Source organism: Acanthaster planci, linkage group LG01 (assembly GCF_054643075.1).
Source record: "Acanthaster planci isolate LZ-2023a linkage group LG01, COTS_SCS, whole genome shotgun sequence".
Classification (NCBI taxonomy): domain Eukaryota; kingdom Metazoa; phylum Echinodermata; class Asteroidea; order Valvatida; family Acanthasteridae; genus Acanthaster; species Acanthaster planci.
In genome coordinates, this window is record NC_141777.1 from 32,103,743 (window position 1) to 32,116,253 (window position 12,511).

The 12,511-nt window shown below is 40.9% G+C and overlaps 1 protein-coding gene across 2 annotated transcripts; it reads left to right on the plus strand.

Moving 5' to 3' along the window:
• The first annotated feature begins 2,003 nt into the window (after nucleotides 1-2,003).
• On the plus strand, nucleotides 2,004-12,436 carry LOC110976749 (protein SpAN-like). Of its 2 annotated transcripts, none has more exons than XM_022230312.2 (5): nucleotides 2,004-2,243; nucleotides 9,958-10,075; nucleotides 10,351-10,457; nucleotides 11,214-11,332; nucleotides 11,663-12,436. In XM_022230312.2, exons 1-5 carry the CDS (start codon nucleotides 2,160-2,162, stop codon nucleotides 11,793-11,795), a joined length of 561 nt encoding a protein of 186 aa, XP_022086004.2. In that variant the 5' UTR covers nucleotides 2,004-2,159; the 3' UTR covers nucleotides 11,796-12,436. The 2 variants fall into 2 exon arrangements, with proteins under 2 accessions (XP_022086004.2, XP_022086003.2); XM_022230311.2 differs by having other exon boundaries at nucleotides 2,018-2,243; nucleotides 10,348-10,457.
• Nucleotides 12,437-12,511: the final 75 nt, after the last annotated feature.

Consider the following 12,511-nt stretch of genomic DNA (forward strand, 5'->3'; position numbering starts at 1 on the left):
AAGTCTCTTTGAATTAATAAACTTTTAACATGAGCCCCTTTTTTGGAAGAAACATGAAGCCGGTTTTCCATTGTGTGGACATTGGAAGGTTTGTTTTTCCTGTTCCAAATAGAACTTAAGTCCTGTTGGGTAAACTTGAAGCACTATATAATAAGACAACAGCTGTATGGGAGTAATTTGTGGCACACCATTTTGAGACTTTTAGACATTCATTCAACGTTGTTTCTTACATAAAACAGAATCAATTTGTCCTCTACATTAAACAAAACAGGAATCAACTCACTACAAATCATGGAGTTGAGTATAGAGTGAATTAGTACAGCTGATGTTCCACAACCTAGGGACAATTTAGTGCGTTTATCATCTATACTTTCACCACTCCAGCTTCTCGTGAGATCTAATTTCACAATTCAAATTTTGCATTTATGACCATTGTGCTGTCACTATGTTTCTTCCATCATTAATTGTTCCGATTTAGCTCTTAAACTCGCCATCCTGTTGCTCTCAGTTAAATTATACACTCCACACCCAACTGGATATTAGCTAATGGCTCAGTTGAGTTTTTCTTGCAGGTATACGGCATGGATTGATGGAAGTTTCTGTGAATATCAATGTCGTACTCCTGGATCACTAATCTCGTAAGAGGCCATCCATAAAGTACGTACGCACGAACGGGGAGGGGGTCCGTTGGTGCCGTTGTGTACATACGTACGTGAGAGGGTTCAAGCCAGTGTGTACCTTACGCAAACCGAAACTTTAAATTTTCCTCTCATGAATCTTCATTATATCAATATATACACTTTCTCATACAAATAAATACCAGAATCAGCTTTGGGGCGACGAAGAAAACACTGAAACTCTGTATCCTCCACCGTCTATCCCACCATTTATCCTCCCCTGCCAACGCTCCTTGTTGATAAACTGCAACATTACTCGTGACACAAAAAGATCTGCAGTGTCTTCCGGAATGCGTATGCGTACATGGGGAAGGGGTTGGAGCCACTGCTTAGGCCATGTGCACGGGGGAGGGGGGTCTGAAAAGTCGGCATGTCGTGCGTACGTACTTTATGGACGGCCCCTAATAAGTTGTTCTACTGAGCCCAATTACACGCTAGACTGTAAAGGTATACAAGCAAAACTTCCCTGTACGCGGTTGCCTTTCACAGGCTTTCGTTATGAGCAACGGAAAACCGTCTCATGGAGCCACAGCATGTCTTGCAGACCCATATTGGATAATTCAATTTAATTAAAAGTCCAAACAACTTTTAGCTGAACACTTCGTTTTCGTCTTTCTAGTTATGTAGGAATAAAGAATTCCAAGAGCTATGAACATGTTTGCGGTATAGGTACTCTCACGGTTCCCCCTTCTCCAATTTGACCGGCTACAACTTTTACATACACAGTGGGCAGGTTTGAAGATCAGACTCGAACGGATTTCAACTTTGTTCAAGAGTTGAATTTTGAAACAGCAAAGTGCTGACGTTGTAAGTTGAACATGCATAATGACCTGAAGTTACCCTATAGCAACACTTTGCTGGATAATTTGACGTGTTGATGTCTGCTGGACAAACCTTATCCAGGGTCTGTCATACTGGCTGAGGCTGACTACAATGTACCTCAATTGAAACATCTGTTAGTGGATTTGTTGATTACAAAGCAAACAGGCAGTCATATTGCGTATTTTTATTAAATCTATTCAATGCCATGTCTCCCTTCCACATAGCTGGCCCGCAGCTTTGGTTGCATTTCCTATGGATTTAATTAGACGTTCGTGAATTTAATCATGTCTGCACATTGCGTCGATTCTTTGATCCAATTACTCGGGTATGTTTCACTTTACTGAAAATATCATGCCTGGGAATACGAAATGGTTTGAACAATGCTTCCATATTATTATCTATACCACCGTGACAATCAGAGTTCCTGACGTCCTGCTGTCAACACTAACTTTCACCTGGATATTACTTAATTGGATTCATGTGACTTAACAATGGAATTGACAAATATTTCGCAATCAAAGCTCTGATGAATAATTTGTCAGTCATACACGTATTGTCGGGAAAATAAGCAGTACCAGTTCTTCGAGTAGAAAGTATTTAAGCTGATCCCGAATTCGGATATCGATACTTGCTCTTGTGCAGCGCAGTAACACGGTGAAGATGAAATTTGCTGCGGTTGTCACTTTGCTTGTTGCTGTAAGTCAGCTGGTGGTCGGGCATCATTTCGACTTGAAAAAGTTCAAGGTAAGTTGGTCTAGGCCCGGTATCCATTTTGCACTATGCGTGTACAGTCACAACTGCATCGTAGATGATGCACCATGGCATTCCTGCCCATACCTGTGCAACATTTATATGTTTCCTTTATTTGAAAGGGGGTCAGGGGTTGCAGGCCCAACAAGATTTATCCAGGATTGTCTGAATTGGTTCACAGTTGTATATGCATAGCATCCCGGGGGTGTAGTGTCGTTTTAAGAAAACACAGGTTGAATATATGAAGCTATATTATGGCTGCACCGTAGAAATAAATCAAGGAAATATCGATATCTAATTGTGTAACCACAGCAAAGTATAATATTGGGTAGAAAAGTCCCACGGGTAAAAGAATCTAGAGGCATTTTTAAAGATGCGATTTCCAGGCACGATGCGTGTATTGCAGGATAATATGTTTGTAGGAGCGCATCGTATACGATGCACCATAGCATTTCGTGAGCTATCTGTACAAAATAGAATTGTTGTAAAACATGAAGTGTGAGTATGCGTCTGGACACACCGTATACAATCGTGTGGGATTTCTGTTTTCTTTTTAGTTCTTCCATCGTTTTCCTGGCAATGTCCACCTTTGTTCTTCCTGACGTCAATAGAAGGGAGCTCCGTAAAATGGCCGCTGCTTGGCTTCTTTTTCATACAAAGGCGTTGCAAGTCCCGTTTTTTTTATATACGTCCGTGCGTTTGATGCGTATTCACAATGAAGTTCTCCATCTTGCGCCGTTACGCGGTGCTATACGATCTTTGGTCATGCCAATGCTTGGGATGTTTTGAGGGTAAATTCAGCGCATTTAATGTTTATTTCAAGTTAGTGTTAATTCGAATTGGGCAATGAAGGAATTTTTCGCACACTTTAAGTGACCACTCTTTAAATTCCAAAGAGTGAAAATTCACTCCATTCGAGTGAAAATTCAATCCCTCCAATTGAAATTAAGGACCAGACGAATTGGAGTGAAATTTCTTCACTCCAAAAGATTGCAATTTCACTCGAGCTTTCACTGGAGGTGGCTATTTTCAGCCTTTTCAATCTAAATTCAGAGTGATTTTTTACTCTGAAACGTCTTGTCCCTAATTTCACTCTTTCCGATTTAGAGAGTGCCGCTCTTTCTTGTGAATGGCTGATCCATGACTGGCCAGACAAGTCTGCCCGAAAAAATACAGGCAGGAATATATATCATACGCCAAACAGCGGGGTATAGACACAACGTTGGGTCTATTTGCGCCGTCTGCGCTCCGGCTGGACATGATAACATTGCAATGTTATATATCTCATCGGGTCAGCCCAACGTTGACTGCAGTCAACGTTGGGCTGACCCGAGGAGATATGGAATGTATCTTTGTGAGAATTTCTATTTCGAGATATTAAATTATTCTTCAGTTGAAAGCAAACGGAATTTTAAAATGAAAATGTATTTCCATCAATAAAATAAGGAGGTGATTGCCGCCCGACTGTGCCACCCCTGGATCTATTACTGTTGAATCAACAATAATAAACATTCACTATACACCTCACAGCTCTTATACTGATATCAGTAAGAAGAAATCGACCCAACACGGTTGGGATCGGTTTCATTGTCGAAAGGTTAGGAAATTAAGATTGTAAATGGAAATAAATCAGCATCATTTAGCTCACTATATTCAAACCTAGAAAATTGACTTGTGGATTCTGCGCCCATGGACATGAAAAAAAAATGGTGAGGGAAAAAGCCAAAGTTATGTGGTGTTGACCAAGCATTCAGGTGCAAGGAATTGCAGTTACCGACTTCCATATATGACTCTTCTGGGGTCTCGGGGTTCCCGGCCCACCACACTTCCTCCCTGCCCACCCATTTAACCCCCAAAAGGGTTCGAGCGACCATGCAAGGGAGGAAACGAGACAAGCCCCTAAGCCCTGGCCGCCGAGTCGTCCATACGTCTCGAACCTGTACTAAGGTGCTCACCTGGACAGTCCCAACAGAAGAGCCTACCCGGTCGGCTAAGGTACCTTTGGTATTTGACGGTGGTGAATTAGAGTCTCTTATAGCTACTGACTGACAGCAAGCGTTGGGAAAATTAAAGCCACCCCCTGGGATTCCAACCCATCGTCTAACGATCTGATAACCGCGAATTTAACAACTCGGCCATTTTGAAGACATTGTTATTTGCTGTTCGTATTAAGGAGATAACAAAATCTTCAACCTTACTGCACAGAATGTTGCTGTGTAAAGACTGAGTGATTAAAAAGCTGCAATAATGCTTCATGTTGCAAAAATATGCATTCACACTCACAATGGTCGTCAATGTGCGAACTCTTTCATAGTATTATGTGAATGACACGCCATTTTTGCCCCCCTTTGGGGGGGGGGCGTTGTCTCTCGTTTCCTTTACTAACATAAACTGACAGCCGAATCAGAATCCAATAGATCTGCTAACTAATACGTTGTGTTTTGTGGTGGGGTGCGGTGGATCTGATATGTGGTGTATCAGCCCCGAGTGCACACCCCAAACGGCAACAGAAAGACTGGTGGTAGTTTTCCACGCGGGTTCTTACACGGCGCGCTCTGCGAGTACGCGCAGACCATACATTAAGGAATAAATTCGTTACGCGTACTCAGTGTGCCCAGCGTCAAACGCGCCATTGATGCCATTGTAAACGCGCGCCTATGCTGTAAGTGCCACAAAAACACGCCCTCTATTGTTCCGCTAGGAGCAAATAGCTCTTTAGACACATTGCCGTGTGAACAGACCTTTTTTACAGCAAATTCCTTCTCTAGAAAAACGTGGTTGAACAAGCACTTTTCCTGTCATATTATATCTCATTTTCAACATTGAAGACCTGAAGTTGTTGTATTTTTAATTATATGAAATGTTGACGTCAAAAGGTCAGTGTACTTCTTCGTATTTAATATTTGCATTTTCTCATCAGTCACTTTTTGTACAGCTTAATATTACGCCTACACTGAGCCTTTCTTCCCGGGATAGCATCACAGTTGCGTCATGAAGATGGATATACTCGTTAGCATGAAAGCAAACATGGCAATGAAACACCCTTTGTAAATAGTGAAAGAAAAGTTGGATTTAAGGGTAACTGAGACATAAAGGTGCGTTTTGAAGGTTTCCGTTCAGTCAAATTGATTGTAGCTATCCTGTCAATAAGAACTTGCAAATTCAGAGTGTCCAAATGTAAATTGGATAAAGACAGAAGATGAGTTGTAAGTGAATATTCACACTTTAATTATATATCATGTGATAACGTCATCCGGTATGCCATTTCACATACATATTATGTCAGTCTGGGTACAAGCCAGTGTTGCAGCAAAGGTTTTGATTCACAAGGCCAAGACTTTGACCCACAAGCCTCGAGACCAAGGCCTCAAGGTCAAGGCCCTGCAGTGTAAAGATAATAGCTGTCATGTTATAACGAATCATGACTTAATTACCCTGGCCAGGTCCCCCACTCCCCCGGTCAATGTTGTCATTTCGAGCTGGAGCGCAGGCCTCACAGGCCGCGCATCGACACCCAACATTGAGTATTCGGTCCCCATAGACTGTGCGTGCATTAAGTTTGTGAATTTGCGCATGCGCAATAGCAACATATGGTCGTCGGCCTGAAAACTGATGTTCTAGCAGACGACACATATCGGTGAGGGAAACAATGTGAGAGGAAACAATGTGGTTGCAGCATTTGAAAAGAAGAAAAAGCAGTACCGAAGAGCAAACAAGTGAACGTATTTTGGGAGCACATGTAAACAAATACTGGCACTGTATAAGTACATGTACATTGAAGTTCGTCAGATTTCAAGGCACAGGAGCTCTGTCTACGTTGTACCTCGTCATACCTTGCGCGACAGACGAACAAGGAACTGGTGAAATTAAATTTGAATGACATTAATATGCATGTTCTGTATGGGCGTACTGTACACTACCAAAGTGTGCTCGCAACTTATACTAAGCAATATTGTGACTACATGAATTATGCATCTACGGCACCTGTTGGGTGCCTTGACTTCCGACGCTCGAAGCGCTGCCTTCGTTTTTCTTAATGGCGCTGCCCGTGGTCCGGTACGGTCTGCATCATATGCAGCAAGGTATGAGACGGAGAGAACCCCCCTTGCTTTGTGTTGGTCATTGTCTCGCAGGGATCTGGGGAATTCCTTTCAGATATCTTGGGGGATGTGTTAAGTAACAATAGTCATGAATGTGTATAGGGATTGGACATGTTGGGGGGATACCCCTCGGTCTCATTTCTTGCTGGGTAGGACCTATAGCCTGCATTACAGGCCGGGTTTTTCAAGGCGCCATACATATGAAAAGTTACGATTCTGGAAAAGTTTAGGGTGCTCGTATGAAAGTCCAAACTCTGCGAAATACGATGGTGCAAGTAAAATTTTCAAGTCATTCTCATTTCGGAAGATATTAGGATTCAAAGTTTGTGACAATCCTGCAGTTTGGATTTCAGGCATTTAAGACATGCCTTGAAGTAGGGCTGTGGTGGCGACAGATAAGAGCCCTATTTGTGGGGCTATCATCAGATATACGTGTACTGTGAAATGCATGGATGGTGGATTGTACAACAAGTCTCATATCTAAATATAAAAAAATGGTTGTTGCACTTTTGGCACTCCGAGTAACCTGCACTATACCCGGTTCATAATTTTCGTCAATCTTCGACATCTTATTTTCAATGATTTCCTTTAAAAAAATACTCCCCTCAATAAACCCCATAAAATTCACATCCTTGACGTGAAGAAGGTCCGATCTTTTTCACAAAATCGGCTACATGGAAATACAAGTTGCATGAAAAAGGCCGATCACAGCAAGGGGATGTCCGTCAACAGACGGCGGGTCAATAAAACGGGTTGGCTCCGCACGTTTGCTGTATAGTACTACTGCAAATCAATCAGTCTTCCCAAGACCGTTCCATTTCAACGTAGGGCGAAAAGTGTCCTTCCAGTTTTAACTTGTCCACTTTTGAACCACCCTGCAGTCGTCAAAGTAAAATCCAATTTCGAAAAGGGATGGTGCAACTTCAAAAACCCCAAAATCTACTGGCAGAAAATGAGAAAATGGGGTTGTCCTCTTTGGGAGCATCAAATAAAATTTGCTTGTGGAAATTTGAAGTTTTTATTTGTCCACTTTTGACGCGCTACGAAGACTTTTTTGAGTAAATTCCAAATTTTCGCTTGCAGAAAATTGAGTTTTTGCAAATGCTTTACGCAAATTCCCCAAACCCGAAAATGTACTTGCAAAAAATGAGAAAATGGGGTTGTCCACTTTTGGAACATGACAGTAATTTTGCCAGTGAGAATTTGAAGCTTTTAGTTGCCCACTTTTGACGCGCCACGAGAGTTGTTATAGTAAAATCAAAATTTCTGCTAGCGGAAAATTGCGTTTTTTGAAAATGCTTTAGGCAAGGTCCAAAATCCCGAAAATTTACAAGTAGAAAATGAGAAAAAGGGGTTGTCCACTTTTGACACTCCATAGTCGAGGGTGGTTCACTCCACAGACATAGGCCGTTTTCCAATAATCAACTTCGTCTCCCGTCTCAGGCTTCGTCTCTGAAACAAATTCCCGATTGTGGGCCTGGAGCGTAAATCATACACCGAAGTGTAATATTTTGCTTTTTTGCATGTTACTTGATGTTTTGTCATGTTTGTGGCATCAGATTTCTTTACCAGATTGCGCTTACCACTGCTGATTCAGGTAGTAAAAAACTGAATTGAAGCCTGAGACAGAGCCGAAGTTGAGTATTGGAAAACGGCCATGTAAACGCCTGGACTGCGCGTAAAACCGTGATTTCGAAAAGTATGGCAAACTATGGGCAAAGCGATGGATGACAGCGTGTCCAGTGCGCATTACGCGCCACCCATTTACATTGATTGCCTGTATTTGTTTACATGTGCTCCCAAATACGTTAATTTTTTGCTCTTCGGTGCTGTTATCTCTTCTTTTCAAGTGCTGCAACCACATTGTTTCGAATCCTTAAGGGCCAGACATACACAGACATTTCATTAATTTCATTTCATTTATTTCATTTTTCGGGATAATACATACAATAAATTACAGACAAGAAAACAAATAAACACTGCAATAGACATAACAGAAACATAACAATACCCAATCAGCTCCCGCAGGATTACCCAAAAGAAACAAGTTTCTGTCGAGGGGCTCTCCTAACTAACTGGATAAAGCATGCAGGAAACATGACTATTTACAGATATAGTTTATCAAGATGTGAATCAGATTTATACTTAAATGCAAACAATGTGACGTAAGGCTGGCAACATAAAAAGCAATAAGTAGCAAAATATCTAAACAAATATGTACAAAAAAGAAAACTATAGAATGTAAATTAGATTTATACTTAATTCCAAATAATATAACTGAAGGCTGGCAAAAATAAAACTATATATTTTGGAAATATTAAGCCATTAGAAAAATAATGTTAAAAAAGGAATACCGACAATGACAAAAAATAAGTAGCAAAAATATCCAGACAAATAAAAAAATAATGATAACAACAGAGACAAAGAAATGATAGGGTAAATACTAAGTGGTGAGGGCTGGAGGAAAATACTTTGGGAATGAAACTCTAGAAAGGATCAGAAATGGATTTGAGACTGAAAAGAGGATCACCCAAAGAATTGATGAAGGATTTGAGGGAAAGTTCAAGGCAGAGTTCTCAGACATCGGAGGGAAGAGAATTGAACAATCTGGGAAAGAGGGCATACAAAGAAAATTTGAGACAATTTGTTTGAATTTGTACTGGTGCTTGAAAAGAAGGGTGTCGGTTTTTCTTGTGTTGGCCTGCGGAAGAAAATGTGAGGAAACAGAAATGTTGTTGAAAAAACACTTCATGACAAACAAAGCAGTGAGGTATACAAGTACGTTGTAGAGGGGAGGCAAGTGAAGCTTGGATAGACGTTGTTCGTAGGAAAGAGAAATAGCAATATTGTAGGGGAAGCAAGATTTGGTAAAGCAATGTTGGATCGTCTCAAGGCATGGGATGTTTTTCTGATGAGGTAGCCAAACCGGTGCAGCATATTTTAAGATGGGCTTACAAAGAGAACAATACAATCTTTCATCCAATTTTTCCCAAATGTCACTGATGATTAACAAGAAACACTTCACAAAATGAAATCTGAAGCCTGATTCTATTTCTCTGGTATACATTATATGCTAACGTTTACACAATGTGGAAGATCTCCGCAGATGGATTTTGGTAAAATCGCAAAGATAGTTGGGTTAACGCTGCGATATTCACTGCAAGTTTGCTGTTTCAAACGCTAAAAATACTTGGCGGGCAGAGGCAAGCAACGGTCAACCCGGCCTTAACATAAAGACCGTCTTACCGACATTCGACAAAGTCGTGAAGCTGCGAAAGGGAATTCAGTTGAGACTTGTATATATACATGTACATATTTCTTTGACTTCGTTACCCAGCGTGAAGCCTCCGCTCAGTTCTGCTCACCGCTGGGTCAAGTGCTGGGGTACCGGGTATAGTTGTATGTTAAGTCAAGCTGCTTGTCCAAAGGCTTGGCAAAGACTTCAAAGAACTGATGTTCTTATTGCTAGAGTTAACCGACTGTTAAAGAATACCACATAAAAAATCATGATTTTCCTAGATAACATAAGCCTAATTCCAATTGGAGAGGCTGTCTTTTGTTACATCTTTTCTTGTCGGTTACCGTTTGCTTTCTCCTGCATCTCCTAGGAGGAATTCCTCGAAAATGCAAAGACCGCATCTGAAATGCAAAGACATCCCGATGTTAAAGAAAATGCAGAGGGCGCTGTACACGCTGAGACGAAACGTGCTGCTCTGGATTGCACAGGTGAATTGTCAAAGTGTAGCGGTTTTAAATTAAGGCATCATCGTTGGGAGGATATGGATGTGTATTAATATGTCCTTACGTGAAATGTCTACCATTACAGGGTTTAAATATTCGTATAGTTTGTTCCAGTCTATATCTATTTTTTAACTTTTAACTCCGCTATACGAAAAAGAAATTTCTCTACCTGGACTAATACCGGTAGTACATTATTATTTTTTTCACTTTAGTCAAGTTATTGAAAGGAAAATCTCTTTGACTTGATGCATCTGTAGCAGAACCAGGTACGTGCGGAGGGAACTTTCAAGACAGCGGCTGCATTGTGTCACCTAATTTTGGGCAAGGTGGTTATGATAATGGTCTGAATTGTGCCTATAACATCAAAGTGAGTATGAAATGTGGACTCTTTAGGCAGTCCTTATAATTATGTAGGGGATTCATAAGTGCGGTTGGTAGATTTCTCTGCTAACCCGGAGCATAAGCTAATTGTTATTACAGGGCAGATTTCTTTCGCGAATATTCTTTGCCTGCGGTAAGCAGAACCCTGAAGTTGAGTTCAGATCAACCACTGACAACCAGCTGCACTGCAAGCAATCGGACCATGTTGCAATTACAAAAAGTCACACGTTTACCCGCAAATGATTGTGTTGCCTAACTCCAACAATAGGTGGAATTATACATGGAGTGTTTAGGCTTCAAAGCGACTTCATAAGACTTAACATTTCGTCATGTAACTGTTGATGTTATAGAAGCCATGATGTCAGCTTGATTTTTCGACTATATAGACTCATGTTAGTCAACTATTTCCTTCCCTTCTTAACTCAGAAAATCTTGTTAGCGACTTCATAAGACTTAACATTTCGTCATGTAACTGTTGATGTTATAGAAGCCATGATGTCAGCTTGATTTTTCGACTATATACACTCATGTTAGTCAACTATTTCCTTCCCTTCTTAACTCAGAAAATCTTGTTAATAGTAGGATATTAATTGGAAACGTCTTTTCTCGTGTTTTGATTTCAAGACCTTATGGTTAAAATTATGGCTAAAATGTTTCGGAGAGACCTGTTTCAATTTTAACAGAGAATCGGGACTAATACTTATCGTCCTTTTTTCCCCCCATTAACTTCACAACTCTGTAGGCTCCTGAAGGTAAACGTGTTGAATTAACGATTCTGGACATGGACATCGAATACCATGCACAGTGTAACTGGGATCGAATGGAGATTTTTCTAGGACAAGGAATCTTTGGCGCTCTGAAGTACGACTCAGTCATGTGAATGTCGTGTCATGCATGTTTATGGAGTTTTAACTGCTTTCACTGTATGCAAATCCGATTATCAATTTGACGATGCATTTCTATTTGTTAACGAAATGCAAAGCAATGTAAATAACGCCCTCGAAGCCTGGGTCAAAGCAAAAAAATGTACGAGGCAATCTCCAATATTTTCGACTTACACCAGATTTGGCCTAACTCTGCCTACATCTAAGGATATTTGACGAAAATGCATTTTTATATGTTCTTGTTTTCCTAAGATTATCGGACTTAGGTGCCATTTTTCGGGTTACAATTTGATTCTCTTGTTCCCAGGATTTGCGGTTCGGATCTTCCAGCGGGTACCTTTTTGTCCCTGGCCGATACAATGACAGTGCGTTTCAAGAGCGATGCTAGTGTGAATGGACGTGGCTTCGCCGCGAAGTTTGAATCCGTCACCACAGAGTAACCAGAGGAGAAGCCGCGAAATTTGGCACGGGGGTCAGACGGTCCCACCGATGTAAATCTCATTTGCCTCAAGAAATCACAGTACATACAAGTATAGTATAAGAAATTATGTATTGTAATCAGTTTAAAATGCCTCATCAAGGCATACGTCCAAGTAACTGTAAGGCTACGTCTAATTTGATCTTAGGTCTAGCCATCTGGATTGTAGGGCAGGATAGTTTTTGCTCGAGAATCACGTCCGTCAAAGTTGTGAACTCCCATGACCAGCAAAAACTGTTTTCGTTCAGCAAGATGGGCACACATACCCCCAAATTCCCCTACCCCCATGTGCCCCCAAGCGTAACAAAAACTTTTCCCCAAAACAACACCGCTGAAAGCTGGTGCTCCCATAAGATGCTGGTGCCCCCTTTAATTGTGCCCCCATCTGTAAAATCCTGGCTGCGCCGGCCATTGTGCAATGCACAGATCAAGCACGAGCTGATAGCATATTTTGCCTTTCTTCTTTGTTACTGAAAATAACTTCACCAAATGGTTCATTTATCTCAAATTTAATACAATAACCGCTGGTTTGAAATAAATTGCCTTAAAATAATTTTATCGATGATAATAATTGAGAAATAAACTACCACACTGTGATCAACAGAGGCTTCGTAAAGACGGGTACTTATTTGTTATTCGCCTCCCTCCTACTAAAACTATTTCATGCTAAAGCATTGC